At 40.6% G+C, this 21,361-nt stretch overlaps 1 protein-coding gene across 3 annotated transcripts in view; it reads right to left on the minus strand.

Annotated features, from left to right (window-relative positions):
• Positions 1-6,782: 6,782 nt before the first annotated feature.
• LOC111962409 (alpha-2,8-sialyltransferase 8B-like) overlaps positions 6,783-21,361 on the minus strand; it is a 15,739-nt gene continuing 1,160 nt past the window's right edge. The window contains exons 1-6 of one of the 3 annotated variants that reach the window (XM_023985481.2): positions 20,532-20,828; positions 17,735-17,791; positions 14,908-15,051; positions 14,561-14,818; positions 9,376-9,669; positions 6,783-8,303 (exon numbers count right to left, since the gene is read on the minus strand). In XM_023985481.2, the coding sequence (XP_023841249.1) occupies positions 8,018-8,303; positions 9,376-9,669; positions 14,561-14,818; positions 14,908-15,051; positions 17,735-17,791; positions 20,532-20,617 (1,125 nt within the window). In that variant the 5' untranslated portion in view covers positions 20,618-20,828 and the 3' untranslated portion in view covers positions 6,783-8,017. Of the gene's footprint in view, positions 8,304-9,375; positions 9,670-14,560; positions 14,819-14,907; positions 15,052-17,734; positions 17,792-20,531; positions 20,829-21,361 lie in introns of those variants that run through there. The other 2 variants (XM_023985479.2, XM_023985480.2) reach the window with 2 other exon arrangements.

A 21,361-nucleotide genomic window follows, 5' to 3' on the forward strand; every position in this document is an offset into this window, starting at 1 on the left:
GAAATACATGTACGTTTCTCAAAGTTGGATTGTAAAATATATCAATGTATATTTGAATATACAAACAGTATCTCATCTTTTTTTACCATTATTACCTTGCCAGACATGTTCCGAGACCGGGTCATTGGTGTGTTCGAGTGAATGTAATTACACATAACAGGCAAATCCTGGTATTGCTTACACAGGATTATTAAAAATGGTAACCGTAACCCAGGACTTTCGTGGCATGTTCCACATTTACTCAGAACTTGTGGAATTAATTATTTGATTTGTTCTATGCCACAATGATTGGCTTTGCGACTAGACTGATGTGTGCTAGATATTTATTTTAAGTGAAGCAATAATCATGGATAACTAACTACTCTTACAAAATGAATGCTTTTAAGCTGTTGATAGAAGAAATAGTGTGAGAAGAGGGGGTTATGACTGTTGTAATATAAATGTATCCAGATTACTTTCAAATGAAATTGGCACCTACCTCTTTCCTGTAATAATTAAGAAAGTTGAAACCCCAAACAACGTCACACCATTTAGATAGTGGCAGTATAATAAACTGACCAATGGACTGGCAAACTTTGTATAAAGTGCATGGTTTTTCTATTTCAAAATAGAAGCAATTGAACGGCCAATGTGTGTATGTACAGTGCCTTTTAATTGGACCATACATCAGTAAATGGAGTGCTTGCTTTCACATTCAAAAGCTTTACATTAGCCTACCCCTACAATTTAAACACATTGTTGGACAAAAGTTAGCCATCAACTCAGGTATTTCAAGGCACCTGTGACGTGTCTCTCTAAATAGTCTAAAACATGAGGAATATTTTTGATTGAAACAAAAGTACATGTTTAAAGAATCAGTTAATATAAAGAAATAACTCAAAGAATCATTCCATCCTTAGATAATGTGGTCTTTAGGTCCTCTGGAAATGTTGTGTAGTAATATAAAAAACGTGTTGAATCCCTAAAGTCACCTTGTCTGTTTAACCAGTTTTGTTATCTGAGAGTACACTGTCAACTAGAGTACATACGGGGGTTTCCAGGAAACTCTAATTAATTCCATTTGAGCTATCTGATAAGTAACACCATTAGGGGAACTTAAAAGGTTCTGTTCAATCTTCCTATGCCACATTGTCAGAGAGCACATTATGATTTGAAGCTGTTAACTTGTATTCCATTTAGATTTGTATTTTTCAGCCTGCAGTTAAAATAAATTACTGTTGAAGATTGACAGTAAGATTCAAGTTTTCCATTGTATACAAATATAAAAAACTTGAGTCCAGTTTGGATTATTATTTAATGTTTCAGTCATCAGAGGATTTTTATTTTGGATATTTTGAGTGTGATTTAGTTAATGCTGTGGTTTTCAATAATGTACAGGTAGTCTTGTTTCTTTGATTGTATTCTTGATATATTTATTTTAGATGTATTGTTGCTAGAACATTTCCACCTTCCTCATTTCTCTCCTCTGCAATTGATCTCTTCTACAATATCCTCTCTAAAAGGATACTAGTGTGAATGTTTCTGATCTTCAGTGCAGTGTTTGAATGTACAAGTAATTTATTTTGGGGTTTATGTCTCGTAACAATGTTAATTTGAACTTTATTGAGAACTTTTATTTGAAATGAATATTCTGGTTAAGGCAGCTTTTCCTCTTGTAAATGCAATCAAAGCTGTCATACTATATCTAGATCATTGCTAATTACCCTCATCCCAACTAAGCCAAAAAAGCCTAAGTGAGAGAATCATTGTTTAATGCTTCTTTTGAAGAATATAGAAAGCATGTCTAGCTTGGTTTTTCTGTCACAGAAAATGTCATTTTAGAGTTAACTACCCACTGGCTGGCTCCATGTTTTTCCCCCAAATAAAAGTACTCTCCCTCACCATCAACCATCTCCTGTCTTGGTCTTGTTGAATAATTTTACTGAAGTGTGACATTTGCACTTGGTCAGTATTAATTTTTGCTAAGCCCTTGGCTTTTGTAGTTCCATATGAAGTCATGGTTGTATATCAGCAGTACTCTCCAGCCTTCTATTGGGAGCCTATCACAATGTTATACACCTTTCTGCAAACTTTCCTCCTTCCTGTAACATACACACAGTTCCTTTGATACTACAGATGTACTTTCTATGCGCTTCCTGTTTCTATCACTGTAAAAGGTAAATGAAATGATCCTATTTCAATAAAGATTTCATCGTTTTAGTATGGTGTCCTTCCAAAACTAAAAGCACTTTCAGATCCAACACAAGAATTTGCATAAAATACATCTTAACAATATGCTGAGGATATATAGCTCAGACAGGAAAAACCTCAATATAGAATACCAAAGAATAATCATTAACACATTTTGACAGCAGGATATGTAAACATCTCTTCAGAAGGTCCCATAAGCTGTGACCCCAAGGCCGTTTCAGGGGTAATTAGTTTAGTGGTATTGGTCACATACTGTTTCTATTTTTGCAAAACACAGACTTTCTTTTATGAAAAGATACGTTCATTACTCCGGAAGGCCCACTGACATCTAAAGTAAGACTACGTCTATTTTTAACTGGAAGTGTAATAAGAGCAACATGTAGTTCTACAGAAGCATCATGTCAAAACAACATTTTTCTACAGACAGACCACGTGTGAGAGCACGAGGCTGCTTATTGGACTTGAGTAAGCCACACTGAATATTTCTAATAGTTCTTGCTCATATATATATTTTATATATTCTCATCCCATTCCTTTACTAGATTGTGTGTATTAGGTTGTGGAATTGTTAGATATTATCTGTTAGATAGTGCTGCACTGTCGGATCTAGAAGCATAAGCATTTTGCTACACTCGCAATAACATAACATCTGCTAACCATGTGTATGTGACCAGTAACATTTGATTTGATTTCTAGTAACTTCTACAGTGTCTTCAGAAAGTATTCACACCCCTTGACCTTTTCCACCTTTTTTTGTGTTACAGCCTGAATTTAAAATGTATTACATTTAGATTTGTGTCACTGATCTACATACAATACCCCATAATGTCAAAGTGAAATTGTTTGATTTTTTTTTTTTTATAAAGCTGAAATGTTTTGTCAATAAGTGTTCAACCCCTTTCTTATGGCAAACCTAAATAACTTCAGGAGTAGAAATGTGCTTAACAAGTCAGATAATAAGTTGTATGGACTTACTCTGTATGCAATAATAGAGTTTAACATCATCTCTGTACCATACACATACAGATAATTGTAAGGTCCCTCAATCGAGTAGTGAATTTCAAGCACAGATTCAATGACAAAGACCAAGGGAGGTTTTCCAATGCCTCACAAAGAAGAGCACGTATTGGTAGATAAAAACAAACATACATTAAATATCCCTTTGACCATGGTGAAGTTATTCATTACACTTTGGATGGTGTATCAATACACCCAGTCACTAAAAAGATACAGGCATCCTTCCTAATTCAGTTGAGGGAGAGGAAGGAAACCACTCAGGGATTTTATCATGAGGCCAATGGTGATTTTAAACCAGGATGGATCAACAGCATTGTACTCTACAATACTAACCTAAATGACTGAATGAAAAGAAGGAAGCCTGTAGAGAATAAAAATATTCCAAAACATGCATCCTGTTTGTAATAAGACACTAAAGTGAAGAAAAAAATTGCAAGGAAATTTACTTTTGTCCTGAATACAAGGCATTAGGTTTATGGCAAATCCACACTTCATATTTTCAAGCATGGTGGTGGCTGCATCATGTTATGGGTATGCTTGTTATCGGCAAGGACTAGGGAGTTTTTAAAAATACAAATAAAAGAAATAGAGAAACAGGCAATGTCCTAGAGGAAAACCCAGTTCAGTCTGATTTCCAACAGACACTGGGAGACAAATCCACCTTTCAGCAGGACAGTAACCTAAAACGCAAGGCCAATTATACACTGGAGTTACTTACCAAGACAGCATTACATTTTCCTAAGTGGCCTAGTTATAGTTTTGACTTAAATTGACTTGAAAATCTATGGCAAGACTTGAAAATGGCCGTCCAGCAATGATCAACAACCACCTACACAGAGCTTGAAGAAAAAAGAATAATGGGCAAATATTGTACAATCCAGGTTTGCAAAGTGCTTAAAAACTTACCCAGAAAGACTTTGCTGCCAAAGGTGATTCTAACATGTATTGACTCAGGAGGTTGAATACTTATCTAATCGAAAGTGTTTTTTTCCCCCATAATATTTTTGGGTGGGAATTTTGTGTAGATCGTTAACAATTAAACAATTAATTAACAATTAAATTAATTTGAATCCCCCTTTGTAACACAACAAAATGTGGAAAAAGTCAAGGAGTGTGAATACTTTCTGAAGGCACTGTATTAACAGAGGAATGTTCCCGCCATGGAGGCAAAAAAAATCTGTTTCTGGGAGATCACCAGAGTATTGAACATCTTGCCAAACCTTTGAAACAACTTTTAGAATTAAATAACTTTCTTTAACACAGCTGCCTTGAGCTAGGGGTGCAGATAAGCACATCGTCATTCTGCAGACTCCTAAATATTTACACACATTCCATCTCAAACAATTCTATGTCTTGCCTGCGTAACCAAGATGTTCACATTATTTGTTGATAACAAGTCGTCTGCCGACGATATTCCATTGATGGAGATCAGAGGAGGCTGGTGGGAGGAGTTATAGGAGGACATGCTTATTGTAATGGCTGGAATGGAATAAATGGAAATTATAAACACATTAAACATATGGAAACCACATGTTTGACTCTGTTCCATTGATTCCATTCCAGCCATTACAATGAGCATGTCCTCCTCTAGCTCCTCCCACCCTCCTCTAATGGAAATACAGTGCCTTCAGAAAGTATTCAGACGCCTTGACTTTTTCCACCTTTTGTTAGGTTATAGCCTTATTCTAAAATTGATGAAATCGTTTTTTAATTATAAATCTACACATGATACCCCATAATGACAAAGCAAAAACAGGTTTTTAGAAATGTTTGCTAATTTATATATATATAAAAAAGGGAAATGTCACATTTACATAAGTATTCAGCCCCTTTACTCAGTACTTTGTTGAAGCATCTTTGGAAGCAATTACAGCCTCGAGTCTTCTTGGGTTTGACGCTACAAGCTTGGCACACCTGTATTTGGGGAGTTTCTCCCATTCTTCTCTGCAGATCCACTCAAGCTCTGTCAGGTTGGATGGGGAGCGTTGCTGTACAGCTATTTTCAGGTCTCTCCAGAGATGTTTGATCGGGTTCAAGTCCAGGCTCAGGCTGGGCCACTCAAGGACATTCAGAGACTTGTCCCGAAGCCACTCCTGCGTTGTCTTGGCTGTACGCTTCCAACAGTTGTCCTGTTGGAAGGTTGAACCTTCGCCCCAGTCTGAGGTCCTGAGCAGGATTTCATCAAGGATTTTTGATACCACCATGCTTCACTGTAGGGATGGTGCCAGGTTTCCTCCAGATGTGACGCTAGGCATTCAGGCCAAACAATTCAATCTTGGTTTCATCATACCAGAGAATGTTGTTTCTCATGGTCTGAGAGTCTTTAGGTGACTTTTGGCAAACTCCAAGCGGGATGTCATGTGCCTTTTACTGAGGAGTGGCTTCCGTCTGGCCACTCTACCATAAAGGCCTAATTGGTGGAGTGCTGCAGAGATGGTTGTCCTTCTGGAAGTTTCTCCCATCTCCACAGAGGAACTCTAGAGCTCTGTCAGTGACCATCAGGTTCTTGGTCACCTCCCTGACCAAGGACCTTCTCCCCTGATTGCTCAGTTTGGCCAGGTCGCCAACTCTAGGAAGAGTCTTGGTGGTTCAAAACTTCTTCCATTTAAGAATGATGGAGGCCACTGTGTTCTTGGGGACCTTCCATGATGCAGAAATGTATTGGTACCCTTACCCAAATCTGTTCCTCTACACAATCCTGTCTCGGAGCTCTATGGACAATTATTTTTAATTTCAAGGATGATCAATGGAAACAGGATGCATCTAAGCTCAATTTCGAGTCTCATAGCAAACGGTCTGAATACTTATGTAAATAAGGTATTTCTGTTTTTTTATTTTTATATATTTGCAAAAAATTCTAAATACCTGTTTTTGCTTTGTCATTATAGGGTATTGTGTGTAGATTGCTGAGTTTTTTTTTTTTCTTAAGACAAATAGTAAAACAACAACAAAACAAGCACAACCTTCTGAATATCTGCACAGCATTAGCCAACATCAACACAAGGTCTTTTAACACACCTAGACTTGAAAATGGTCTTAAGAGGCAAATTCCTAAGAAGAAATTGTCAAACCCCCAAGGAACCGTTCAGGAGTTTGTGTTCAGGAGTTTGCTGTTGGCTGTTCCTGTGTAAACAGTAGTGTGTGAACAGCTGGGTGTGTTCCCTGTCTGACTGTTATCGCTTAAACATTTTGCATTCCAGTTGAGTGCCTCTATTCAATATTACTACAGTGCACCGCCTCAGACTAAGCAGTAGGTAAACTAATAATAGCCAATGTCTGCCCTGGATGACTTGAGTCCCGTGGCTTTAAGAGCTCTGTAGATCATCTGTAGGACCATTTAATAAGCTGTGAAGCTGCTTAAACATCTGTTATTTATTTTGGTTATTATTTTCTATCTTTTCCAACATTGGTGATTTAATCTCAGTGATTGCTGCATGCAGCTATTTCTTAAACACTACATTCAAAGCCTCGTTATACTTCACACCCTAAACAGAACAAGGAAAGAAATGCGATACTGTATTTCATAACCTGGGGACTACAAGATTCTGACATGTTGGTAAAAAATGAGTTATTCACATAGAGTTGCTCTTTAGGTGGTCCTTTACCTGTGAGATGTTGCTAGTTATCCATAGGATGCTATCTCTTTAACAAATGTGTGATGAACATGAATTAATATATTTGATAATGTGATTAGAAATAATGAAGGGTATTCTCTTTATTTAATCATTAAATATCTGTACTTTTCTATTGAAATTGACATCATTTTAACATCCTGTGTACCCCACACAAAAAAAAGATTGACAAATGTCTTAGAATTGGGATACTCTGCACTTTAGGTACCTTGATGGCGAGGACCTTAATGGGTTATGAAAGCAAATAATTCACTACAAAACATTTCTGAGATCTGGGATGTGAAAAATGTAATTCTCAATATCTCAGAACCATGCTTTGTGCAGATATAACCTTATAGTCCCACGGTCTCGATTTCCAAATACCACAAACCGGTTTCCTTGATGAGGAAGAAGTTAAGGCAAAAATAAGAAACTAGGCCTACACTATTAGGCTACTCTTTAAATAATACAATTCCCAATTTAAGGTGAGAGCTAACAAAACATCACACAGTAGTATGTAGTTGAACCCATGTTCACTAATAAACTAAATGTGGAAAACTAAATGCACTACTATTCATAGTTTCCTTATGAAGAAGTGCTTCCATCTTGTGGCTCAATCAGTGCTCTGCAGGCTGGTGCTCCTTCCTTGGATCTGTCTGATATGATGTCTCCAACAGTAGTGATGAAGTAGATTTATCGTATAATTCAAAGGAATAATTACAAAAATATCAAGACAAACATTATTGATAACTTAGTAGTTAAATTTACAATCACAAAGCCCTTGGAAGTTTTTTATAAATGTTGTAATTATATACATTTTACAAAACACATTCCATGTAAAAAGAAAAAGTATTCTTGTTGAAAAAAGCATATACCAACATAAATTTGTTATTTTTTAACAAATTAAAAAGTGTCTGTTTTAGGTAAAATGTTCACAGGTTACTGTAGAAATGTTAAAAACTCTTCAGTGCTCTCTTGTAGGACAACAATGTGAGCCCAAATAAGATATGCAGTATCCTGCATACTGTCGTTCAACTAAATTCACAGCTACATAAAAATGTCCTACAGTTTAATACAGGAAGTATTTCCTCTGAGATGTCCGTGTGTGACAGACATCAACTGAGCAGGAGGTATTTTCCCAAAAGCGTAAGGGTCATTTTGATGGAGACATACAGTACATTCCTTGCTGTGTTTTTAGATTATGTTCCTACACCACAAGAGCCAGTGTGGAGACGCAGCGCCCCCTGTCTGTGGAGTGAACTCAGGGTCCTGAACTCCAGTGGCATGGTGTGCGGACTGGCATGGGACGTGTACTCGTAGGTCAGAGTGTCATAGTAATGGTACTTCACTGGTTTCCCCTGTGAATCCTGAGGGAAAGGCCAGAAACCGTACAGGTGGATCTCCTCACAGAAGCGAGTGGCCATGGTGTACATCAGTAGACCAGTGGTGGGTCTCTTTATCTGGATGTTGTTGGTCAGCCAATACCTGAAGAATGGAGCAAGATAGTTATATAACCAAGCTAAAGGTATTTTAAGGCACTCAAGAGGTACCTGACATCTGAAAAAAATACCCAAGAGGAAATCTTTGGAATCTTTATTTTAGGATAGAGCTATTTCTCAGTGTTCAATATTTTCCTTTGTATCTGGAAAATAAATCTACAGAACTTATAAAACTAGTGGACACTTGCACACGCCAAGGTCCTATGACAGATAACACATAGCAAGAATACAATCGTGTTGAAGATGATCTGAAGCCCTGATAAAGAGGATGTGTGCATTGAAGCCAATATCCATTAGAAAGCACTGAACCCTCTGCATTCTTAGCACTACAATGGCAGTCCACTCACCCTTGAATAAGCCCATACAATAAGCACCCTTTCTCTCCCTATGTGGTGTCTTTCACTCAGCTCTCTGGGTGGATGTATGCTGAGGCGCCAGTGGGCTCAAGAAGAGGAACAAAATTGTAATAAGAGAGACAGGTCTTGGGCCTGCAGTCACAATGCAAGCCCCATCTGGTCCTCTCACTCACAGGCCCCCAGCCCAGCATGGCCTACCTGGACTTCAAGATACTCTAAGAGGAGCCCAGTGACCTAGCAGTGGCCTAGGACTTGCAGGAGGTCAATGGTGGATCTATCTAGTACTCAGAGAAGCAGAAACCCAGGGGAAAGTATTCAGTTTGGCATTTATCAAGCACCACTGTAGCTAAAAGGTCATAGACATGTACTGCATTTCTAACAGCGTTTTCCCTGCATTTCAAAACATTTATTGCCCTTTCAGAAAAGATTCAAGGCTTTTTGTCAAAATACACTACAAAAAAACAACACTTCTGCTGGCTAGCTGTCCTCCTGCAAATTCAACAGCAGGCAGAGAGGCCAGCAGCAGTAAGTTGGTCACCAATGGCCTATTGAGTAGCTCTAATACTCTGTTTATAAATAGCAGGGGACCTGTGAACTGCTGCTTAATTAGTGGCTGCCAGGCCCTGGATTGTGGAGCTCACAGGTGTACAGACTACGAGCTTCAGTGTCACAAAGAGCACACGCGTTCCCTCCTTGTCTTACCCTCTGACAGCATGGAGAAGGCGCAGTGAGGGGAAGGCGGTGTGCACATCCACCGTGTGCAGCAGGATGAGACGGATGGCCCACTCCACCCTCTCCTCTCCTCCCTTGGCCATGAAGGCTGGGATCCACAGTACGCTGCCGCTGAGGCTCCGGAGCCGCTGCAGGAAGCGCTCCCTCCACTCCTCACTGGCCAGGTCCTGGAAGGCCCGCTGCACCACAGATGGGTTCATGGTCACAAGGTTGGTGCGCTGGCCCACATCCCCAGCATACTCCTCCACTGGCGCCAGATTACATCTGCAAAGATACATTTATCTAAATTACTCTGCTATCACTTAGTCCATTTGATTAGTCTTTCACAAATATTAAGGTCAAACCACAGAACCCAATCCTACTGTCCTCCATAAACTCCATGAAGATTTGTAAACTCCACATACACTAATTTAGGTAGCTCTGACATTGTTCAACATACATTAAGCACATAATCAGTCAGCCAAGAACAACCCTACACCAAACACAGCTAGCTCAGGGGTGAACTGCAACTGAAAACCCTAATGAATGTATTCCATGTGTCATCCTGCTGTGTGTTGGTATCGTGTCCAAAGAAGGTTACTTGACTGACCTCAGGAAAAGTAATTACTATACTATACCAATGCACCGAGAGATAATGACCTAAGGGGAAATAAAATGTCCTGTATCTATAAAAATAAATAATGTGAGGCTGTGTGAGAGCCAGAGTCGGGTTTAACTGAGCACTGCTGTGAGCAGAGGCATTATCTCCCTACCTGAATACCTCAGCAAATCCCTCATCACTCCCTCCCAGCTAACGGCCCCTACTAAGCTATGTCTTTCTCTGCAAACCCATCCTGACCTGTCTTTCCGTTTCCCTGTTGATCTGACACTCCAGCAGCAGGGAGGTTGGGGATTTACTCTTCCACCATAGAGGCATACAGTATGGCTCTGCATATGCAGACGGTAGATCAAGTTACACAAGGAGGATGGGGAAAAACACCTTCCCAAAGTAATGAGGGACTTCAAATATCCCAATCTCATTACAGCAGTACAAATATATCAGCAGAAATCCACTGCCTTGCTACAGTTTTGCAATTGTTGTACAGGAATCAAAAGATACAATATATACTATGATTCCCATCCCAAAAAATCTGTGAAATATTGATATGGTTTCGCACATTTCCCAATTCCCATTCGTTCAGATGCCTCTATTCATCATTAATTTATGTCATATGTCAAACTCATTCCACAACTGGGCCGAGTGGCTGCGGGTTTTCGCTCCTCCCTTGTACTTGATTGATTAATTAAGGTCACTAATTAGTAAGGAACTCCCCTCACCTGGTTGTCTAGGTCTTAATTGAAAGGAACAACCAAAAACCAGCAGACACTAGGCCCTCCATGGAATGAGTTTGAAACCCCTGATTTATGTGCTCTACTTTCTAATTACCCATGCTCACGATGCAGTGGAGGCATTTTTGCCTGGTCACAGAAAGCTGCTGTGTTGTGCACTGAAATCCACAAGCGAAGGGAAAAGATGACAGGAGGAGAGGGCGTAGATAGTTGCGAGAAGGAATTATATATACAACGAGCAGTGATCATGCTGTTTTTATGTGGCTGTTATGAAAGTGAACTGTGTTTGCGTGTGATCAGTGGTGTATTCATTCTGCCGATTCTGTTGAAAAGCGCTTCTTAAATGGAAGCAAACGGAATCGGGATAAACATGCCTGAATTTGTCCAATAAAAACTCTAATTTGTAACTGTTGGACTAATGATTTCACCCTAGATCAGCTAGATGCAGGCAAGAGTGTGCAAGGCGTATTGAATGTGTCAAAGTCTGTCACCTTGATTAGTCAAAAATCTCTCGACCTGTGCACCTACATTGTAAACTTTTATTCATAGGTTAGGTTGTAGCAACCTCATGATGGGTATAGGGAAAATTGGTCTATCATGTAGTAGCCTAAACCTATCGATGTTACATTGAGCTGGGTGAATGGAATATGAATGACAATCATCCAATATGCTGTAATAGAAATAAAGCCATGCTCATTAAAAAAGAAATCATCCTCCCTCATCTGAAACGGCACCGACCGCCACTGTCACAGTGCCTTGCTGTAGTGTGGACACAGTTAGGCAACCTTGGATTTCTTCCCCCTATAACATCTGTAGTTGTACAATTGCTATGCATAGCTGTACTTTCTCTGTTGCTATACTGACAGACAAAGCAGTTATATAGCAATAAATAACCCACTCACAGAAAGCCGTTTGCTGACACACTAGCACAGAGCAGCATTGACGGATGGTTTCAGACAGACATTCTCCCTTGGTAAATGAGTGTAGCAGTCCTAGGAACAAATGGCAGTGCTTCTCTAAAGCACCTCATTACATTTCGGGTGGATAGCAGTAGCTTTTGAAAATGTCACATTTACCCAGCAGGTATTTAATTGCTGTAAGTACTGCTGCTCATTTCTAAAAGTAGCAGGCATTTCAAAGGTGTGGAGAATATGTTATAGAGCAGTGGCATTGAATCCTCAATGTAAAGTATTTGTGAAATCTAAGGGACTGTGCTTACATAAAAGTTATGAGTATAAAGATGTATAGTGCTTTAATAGAGAGAGCCTCATTACTATCCTGAATATTCCACTGCAAATTCAATGATAAATTAACTCATTCACTTCTATACACAGCAAATTGGCCCGTATTACCTAGTCTTGATTTCTCAGTGTAACATTGCTAGTGTTGATTCAGCTGTAAAATTATGTTAACACTCATTCATGTAAAAGAATCCCAGTGTTGATGTTAATAACCAATCTTAAACCAAAATCACGCCCCAAAATTATCATATTTACCAGAATGCTCTATTGCAGGTAGATTTTAACAATTGTTTGTTTCAAATGTTTCCATGTTTTTGCATGTACAGTACATTGATTGATTAATTAATATTATGCGTCTCGAATATAAATAACATACATTTTTCTAAACAAATCCAATCAGTTACTGGGACTTGTTGCACCCGTTACTGAAATGGTTGTTCCAGTTTCGATGCTTTAGGTAGTCTTATATTTTAGTCTTCCAAACCCTGGCAGTCATTCTAAATGCAGGTTGCGGGTGAATAAAAATGGTTGGATATCGCAAACTCTGGCAGGATTCCAATAGGAATTACACATCACTTTGCAAGCCAGCATAATGTTACTTGCAGGCCTGGTGTTGCCTGTAAACCATGATTTTCAGCCCACTGTATTAGGATAAAACTAAGCCCTCAAAATAAGGCCTTATGAAATATGTGTTGTATTGCGTTAAATATTTTAATTTAATGATACCATATTCACTTAGGAGGCCACAGGACCAAAAATGTAAGAATGCAACAACCATGTCTCTGTCACCAGGGGTGCAACTTTCACTGGGGATGGGGGGGACATATCCCGCCCAAATTCTGAAATTTGATTTTTGTCCCCCCCAGTTTTATAATTGGAATGTGATACAAAACGATGCAATGGTGTGCTTTAGGATCATGCGGACACCTCCGTAAAATCGGGTAGGCTGTTTGGAGTGTTTATCCGACTGGATAAAAAAAAAAAAGATTTATGTCCCCACCACTTCTAAAACCAAATTTGCACCCCTGTCTGTCACTAACAAATACAGTCATGGGTGGTAACTCTACAATTCACTTGGAAGGCAAAGCTCTGTGGGAAATATGCAAATAAGGCTTTACACTAAGCAGTGTGTTAATTTAACACTGAAAAGTGAGGACCGGTATAGACACTGGACTAGTGTTGAATTTAACACTGGAGAATTTACTGTGTACAAGAAGATAATTTGATTAAATGGAAATAACAACACTATATTGAAACTCACCTGCATCAATTCATTTCATGCAATAGCTGTTATAAGAACCAGGGGTGCAACTTTCACTGGGGATGTAGGGGGGGATATGTCCCCATCACATTTTTAAATGGCATTTTTGTCCCCCACAGTTTTATCATTGGAATGTGATACAACACGAGGCATTGGTGTGCTTTGGGACCATGCGGACGCCTCCGAGCGGTCGTGTAGGCTGTTTGGAGTGTTTATCCGACTGGAAAAAATAAATAATAATATGCGCCCCTGATAAGAACCAAATAAAATAAAAGTTTATTGGTCGTGTACACAGATTTGCAGATGTTATCGCAGGTCCAGCGAAATGCTTGTGTTTCTAGTTCCAACAGTGCAGTAAAAAAACAATACACACATAATCCAGAAAAAAAAATAACATTATATAGGTTGAGCCATTAGTAGAATACAGTACTGAGAGTGTACAAAACATTAGGAACATCTGCTCTTTCCATGACATAGACTGACCAGGTGAATCCAGGTGAAAACTATGATCCCTTATTGATGTCAACTGTTAAATCCACTTCAATCAGTGTAGATGAAGTGGAAGAGACCGGTTAAAGAAGGATTTTTAAGCCTTAAGACAATTAATACATGGATTGTGTTTGTGTGCCATTCAGAGGGTGAATGGGCAAGACAAAAGATGTAAGTGCCTTTAAATGGGGTATGGTAGTAGGTGCCAGGCGTACCAGTCTGAGTGTGTCAAGAACTGCAATTCTGCTGGTGGTTTCATGCTCAACAGTTTCCTGTGTGTATCAAGAATGGTCCACCACCCAAAGGACATCCAGCCAACTTGACACAACTGTGGGAAACATTGGAGTCAACATGGGCCAGCATCCCTGTGGAACGCTTTCAACACCTTGTGTAGTCCATGCCACGACTAATCAAGGCTGTTCTGAGGGCAAAAGGTTTTGTTTTGTACACTCAGTGTATATAATGTAGGTATTCCTCTTGTCCAGATGGGATAGGGCAGTGTGCAGTGCAATGGTGATCTGTATGGGCCAATATGGGAATTGTAGTGGGTCTAGGGTGTCTGATAAGGTGGAGGTGATATGGTTCTTAACTAGCCTCTCAAAGCACTTCATCAGATCAGTTCCTTTCCCTGTCTTGGGTACAGGAACAATTGTGAACATCTTGAATCAAGTGGGGACAACAGATTGGGATATGGAGAGTAAACACTCCAGCCAGCTGGTCTGTATATGCTCTGAGGACGCGGCTAGGGATACTGTCTGGGCCGGCAGCCCTGCGAGAGTTAACATGCTTAAATGACTTACTCACGTCGACCACAGAGAACGAGAGCACATCTTACCTGATAACAAAGTCATACGAGTCTATCTCTGGCCCACAGCTGCTGTTGAGTAGGATCCCAGAGTTCCCTATGATGGCACAACGCCTGTGGTGCTGGTTCTTCATGGGGGATGCAGTGGGCAGCAACTGGTATAGGTTTTCTGAGATATTGGTAGTGCTCTGACGATCAAAGATGTAGTGGATGATATCTCCAGGTTTCAATGTGCCCTTCAGAATAGAGATGTCCCTCTCTGGGTCAAAGAACCTCAGGATGTTCTTCCTATAGAAAGAAAATACGTTATCCATGAGGGAATACCTAGCATAGAGGAGTGTGAGATCTGATGGAGACCAATGCAGAGGTTGGCCTACCTGATGAGATTGGAGAGGGTCCTGTTGAACGTCCAGTTATCTGTAGAGAGCTTGGTGGTATTATTCAAGTATGAAGGAGAAGCAGGTCTCTTGTCCTCCCCTTCACTGACTAAAGGTTTAGGATTGACCTTCACTGCTACATTTCTACAACAGGACAGAGAGGCATTAATCCTAAATTAAGGGCAACATGACTTTGATACATGTGATATAAGAATTAATGTCATCACTTAAAAAAGCAGTGTGAATGAACAACCATGTCCTGTGTGTAAAGCCATAAAACGTGTAATGAAAGCCCTATAGTCCATTTCATGACATCATTAATGAGACTTATTTTCAAACCCCAGGGAATTTCTATGTTTATCATTTTTAAACTGGACAAAAATATAAACACAACATGTAAAGTGACGGTCCCATGTTTCATGAGCTGAAATAATGATCCCAGAAATGTTCCATAGGCACAAAAATGTCTCTCTGTTAGTGAGCATTTCTCCTTTGCCAAAATAATCCATCCACCTGACAGGTGTGGCATATCAATAAGCTGATTAAACAGCATGATCATTACACAGGTGCACCTTGTGCTGGGGACAATAAAAGCAAATTTTTTTCACACAATACAATGCCACAGATGTCTCTAGTTTTGAGGGAGCATGCAATTGGCATGATAACTGCAGGAACGTCCACCAGAGCTGTTGGCAGAGAATTTAATGTTCATTTCTTACCATAAGCCGCCTCCAACGTCCATTTATATAATTTCGCAGTACGTCTAATCGGCCTCACAACCGCATACCACGTGTATGGCATCGTGTGGGTGAGTGGTTTGCTGATGTCAACGTTGTGAACAGAGTGCCCCATGGTGGCGGTGGGGTTATGGTATGGGCAGGCGTAAACTACGGACAATGAACACAATTGCATTTTATCAATGGCAATTTGAATGCACAGAGATACTGTGATAAGATCCTGAGGCCCATTGTCGTGCCACCATCACCTAATAATGCACGGCCACATGTCGAAAGGATCTGTACACAAGCTGAAAATGTCTCAGTTCTTCCATGGCCTGCATACTCACCAGACATGTCACCCATTGAGCATGTTTGGGATGATCTGTACAACAGCGTGTCCCAGTTCCTGCCAATATCGGCAACCTCGCACAGCCATTGAAGAGGAGTGGGACAACATTCCACAGGCCACAATCAACAGCCTGATCAACTCTATGCAAAGGAGATGTGTCATGCTGCATGAGGTAAATGGTGGTAACTCATACCATATACTGCCTGGTTTTCTTATCCACGCCACTACCTTCTTTTAAGGTACACTATATATACAAAAGTATGTGGATACCTCTTTAAATTTGTGGATTTGGCTATTTCAGCCACACCAGTTGCTGACAGGTGTATAAAACCGTGCACACAGTCATGCAATCTTCATAGACAAAGATTGGCAGTAGAATGGGCTTACTGAAGAGCTTAGTGACTTTCAACGTAGCACCGTCATAAGGATGCCACCTTTCCAACAAGTCAGTTTGTCAAATTTCTGCTCTTCTAGAGCTGCTCCGGTTAACTGTAAGTGCTGTTATTGTGAAATGGAAACATCTAGGAGCAACAACGGCTCAGCAACGAAGTGGTAGTTCACACAAGCTCACAGAACGGGACAGCCTAGTAATGAAGAGCATAGCGTCTGCAACACTCACTACCGAGTTCCAAACAGCCTCTGGAAGCAACGTCATCACAAGTACTGTTTGTCGGGAGCTTCATGAAATGGGTTTCCGCACACAAGCCTGAGATCACCATGCCCAATGCCCAGCGTCGGCGGGAGGAATAATGGTCTGGGGCTGTTTTTCATAGTTCGGGCTAGGCCCCTTAGTTCCAGTGAAGGGAAATCTTAACGCTACAGCATACAATGACATTATAGACGATTCTGTGCTTCCAACTTTGTGGCAACAGTTTGGGGAAGGCCCTTTCCTGTTTCAGCATGTCAATGCCCACGTGCACAAAGCGAGGTCCATGCAGAAATGGTTTGTTGAGATCGGTGTGAAAGAACTTGACTAGCCTGCACAGAGCCCTGACCTCAACACCATCAAACACCTTTGGGATGAATTGGAACTCCGACTGCGAGCCAGGCCTAATCGCCCAACATCAGTGCTCAACCTCACTAACGCTCTTGTGGCTGAATGGAAGCAAGTCCCCACAGCAATGTTCCAACATCTAGTGGAAAGCCTTCCCAGCAGCAGCAAAGGGGGGACCAACTCCATATTAATGCCCATGAATTTGGAATGAGATGTTCGACGAGCAGGTGCCCACTTACTTTTGTTCATGTAGTGTATCTATGACCAACAGATGCATATCTGTATTCCCAGTCATGTGAAATACATAGATTAGGGCCTAATGAATTTATTTTAATTGACTAATTTCCTTATATGAACTGTAACTCAGTAAAATCTTTGAAATTGTTGCATGTTGCATTCATATTTTTGTTCAGTACACATCAGAGATTGTACATCAATTATGTGATTTATTAATTATTTTAATTAGATACACACAATTCTGTAATCCATGCAGCTTTCCCAAATCTCATAGGTCTTACATGTTTCTATGGAAACAAGCAATTTAATGTTTTTTATTCAGGTTCATTCTCTTGCCTTAGGGCAAAACCCAATTATAGGGTAAGGAGATTGCTGATATGTTCATGTGTATTAAGTCTGTTAATTATTTTACATGTCTGCAAGCATATGAGCTCTGAAGGGTAGCAAATAAAAAGCTAGAATAACAGAATTGATGAGTATTACAAAATCAGGAGGCAATGGAGGAAGGGGCAGACCAGCCTGACAAACCTGTTTGGCTTGGGAATGAGGCTGTGCAAGTACAATTCTCTGGAACCTCCAAGATTTCTAGACCAAGAAAAAAGTAATTATAGCCACCATCAGAATAATTCACAATATTGTTTGTATGTGTATGTAGTGTATTGTTAAAAAAATAATAATAACTGTACAAAAAATATTGTTTGTTAGATGACTGGAATCGTGCAGAACATGAAGTGTGAGGGGCAAGAGCTGGTTTAATCAAATTCCAGGCATATACAGTGGGGAGAACAAGTATTTGATACACTGCCGATTTTGCGGGTTTTCCTACTTACAAAGCATGTAGAGGTCTGTAATTTTTATCATAGGTACACTTCAACTGTGAGAGACGGAATCTAAAACAAAAATCCAGAAAATCACATTGTATGATTTTTAAGTAATGAGTTTGCATTTTATTGCATGACATAAGTATTTGATCACCTACCAACCAGTAAGAATTCCGGCTCTCACAGACCTGTTCGTTTTTCTTTAAGAAGCCCTCCTGTTCTCCACTCATTACCTGTATTAACTGCACCTGTTTGAACTCGTTACCTGTATAAAAGACACCTGTCCACACACTCAATCAAACAGACTCCAACCTCTCCACAATGGCCAAGACCAGGGAGCTGTGTAAGGACATCAGGGATAGAATTGTAGACCTGCACAAGGCTGGAATGGGCTACAGGACAATAGTCAAGCAGCTTGGTGAGAAGGCAACAACTGTTGGCGCAATTATTAGAAAATGGAAGAAGTTCAAGATGACGGTCAATCAGCCTCGGTCTGGGGCTCCATGCAAGATCTCACCTTGTGGGGCATCATGATCATGAGGAAGGTGAGGGATCAGCCCAAAACTACACGGCAGGACCTGGTAAATGACCTGAAGAGAGCTGGGACCACAGTCTCAAAGAAAACCATTAGTAACACACTACGCCGTCATGGATTAAAATCTGCAGCGCACGCAAGGTCCCCTGCTCAAGCCAGCGCATGTCCAGGCCCTGTCTGAAGTTTGCCATACCATCTGGATGTTCCAGAGGAGAATGGGAGAAGGTCATGTGGTCTGATGAGACAAAAATAGAGCTTTTTGGTCTAAACTCCACTCGCCGTGTTTGGAGGAAGAAGAAGGATGAGTACAACCCCAAGAACACCATCCCAACCGTGAAGCATGTAGGTGGAAACATCATTCTTTGGGGATGCTTTTCTGCAAAGAGGACAGGACGACTGCACCGTATTGAGGGGAGGATGGATGGGGCCATGTAGTCGCGAGATCTTGGCCAACAACCTCCTTCCCTCAGTAAGAGCATTGAAGATGGGTCGTGGCTGGGTCTTCCAGCATGACAAACGACCCGAAACACACAGCCAGGGCAACTAAGGAGTGGCTCCGTAAGAAGCATCTCAAGGTCCTGGAGTGGCCTAGCCAGTCTCCAGACCTGAACCCAATAGAAAATCTTTGGAGGGAGCTGAAAGTCCGTATTGCCCAGCGACAGCCCCGAAACCTGAAGGATCTGGAGAAGGTCTGTATGGAGGAGTGGGCCAAAATCCCTGCTGCAGTGTGTGCAAACCTGGTCAAGAACTACAGGAAACGTATGATCTCTGTAATTGTAAACAAATGTTTCTGTACCAAATATTAAGTTCTGCTTTTCTGATGTATCAAATACTTATGTCATGCAATAAAATGCAAATGAATTACTTAAAAATCATACAATGTGATTTTCTGGATTTTTGTTTTAGATACCGTCTCTCAGAGTTGAAGTGTACCTATGATAAAAATTACAGACCTCTACATGCTTTGTAAGTAGGAAAACCTGCAAAATCGGCAGTGTATCAAATACTTGTTCTCCCCACTGTAACTCAAGCTGTCAGAATATGGTATATGGCTATGCTCTTAATGTGTATTTAGATGAGCAGTAGGCTCATCACGCTGACGTGAACATGAAGGACAAGAGCATGCATCAAAATGCAGTCAGATGGTGACACAGAACAGCCATTACATTGATATAATACTGGAAAATGTGCGCTGAAGGCCATGCTTGTCATTAAAGAGGTATGTAGGCAATGTGTCACATGATCCCTGGTAGGGCGAGATATCTCAATGTCTCAGGTATCTTATGTACCTAAGGGAAAAAAACAGGACATGCCAACTGATCTACCAATCTGACTGTTGCCGAGTCTGGATAAAAACGTGTAGTCGGTCAAGATCACCTACACATCCTGTAAAGATCAACCTGAATGGTATATTAACTGTACTCTATGAGTAGCATGGACTACTGTTCAAGATATACAACATTAGATACATCATCATTGCCTTTTATGACCACAATCTCAACATAATAAAGAAAACACGATAAAATCTCATCACATATCTGCTTCAAAAACCCAACTCTCACGGGGTGTGTAAAACTATAAAGCTCTAGAAAATCAATTAGAGCAAGCACTCAGTACCATAATACTATTGCTCCACTAATTGGAAGGTGCAAATGGACAGTGAAAATCCCAATTAGGTATGTGCAATTGCATCTTGTGTCAGTTATTACAGAGGCAAGGAGAATCACTAATATACCAGGCGGCAGACCAGGAGCTAGGAGCATTCAATCTGCTGAAATGAATGTGACAGGCCTAGCTGTGCTATCTGGGGAGCAACACAGCTATTCTATTGTTCTTGGAATGGAGATATGCACTAATATAGGCAAGCTCCTTCATGAAACATTTGTAATTCATTGGTTCTTACCATGTAATTACCATATAAACATGATTATTACTGTGTAATTACCACCATAAGTTTGTTAATAAATACCTGGTCATTTCTGAACCGTAAGACAAAGTACTGCATACCAACTGTTCCAGCTGCTTAACATTTAGCCTTGACACTTGTGCTATCATTCTCTCCAGCCCCAGAAGTCTCCAAGGCAGAACGGTTTACAGCACATGTATCTTCCAAGCTTCAAGAGTTGTATTTGTGTAATAGAGGATTTCTGCTGCAGGGCTCAATTATGTCTGGAGAAAGGCAAACTGTTTCTTCTGTCACCAGTCTGTTGCTCTCTCAGTAACAAATCAAACAGTAATCTCCTATCTGCACAGCCACCCACCAAACAGCCCTCTACCATGACATGACTGGAGCTGGAGTGCAAACAGGATACACTGAAGTGTGGAACAAAACCACCAAGCGCATGCCATTTGTCACGAAGCCCTGGGGTGTCTCAGCTCAGCCTGATGATGCTATTGATTCAAGGTTTGATGTGGAAAGAAAAATGGGCTTCCAATTATTGGACTGGTTCCTTTTGATACAGTGGTCTGTTCTATTGTGTTAGTATCTCTTCTAAAACAGTGACTATACAGACTGTTTTTATTATGAAAATGCAATAGAATTAGAGCAAAATCCAGTTGACACAGCTGTTAGAGAGTTCAGTATTATGCAGTGAAGAGAGTTAACAGTGTAGAGTTACACCTGAAACTATCTGATTACCAGCACATTGTCTCCCCCCCCCAAAAACTCCCCTGGTTTTGTAGAAATTAGTTAATCCATGCACCCCATAAGTTAAGTGCCAAGAGTACACGTATACACACATGCGCACGCACGCACGCACGCACGCACGCACGCACGCGCGCGCGCACGCACGCACGCAC

The sequence above is a fragment of the Salvelinus sp. IW2-2015 genome, linkage group LG4q.1:29 (assembly GCF_002910315.2).
Source record: "Salvelinus sp. IW2-2015 linkage group LG4q.1:29, ASM291031v2, whole genome shotgun sequence".
Taxonomy (NCBI): domain Eukaryota; kingdom Metazoa; phylum Chordata; class Actinopteri; order Salmoniformes; family Salmonidae; genus Salvelinus; species Salvelinus sp. IW2-2015.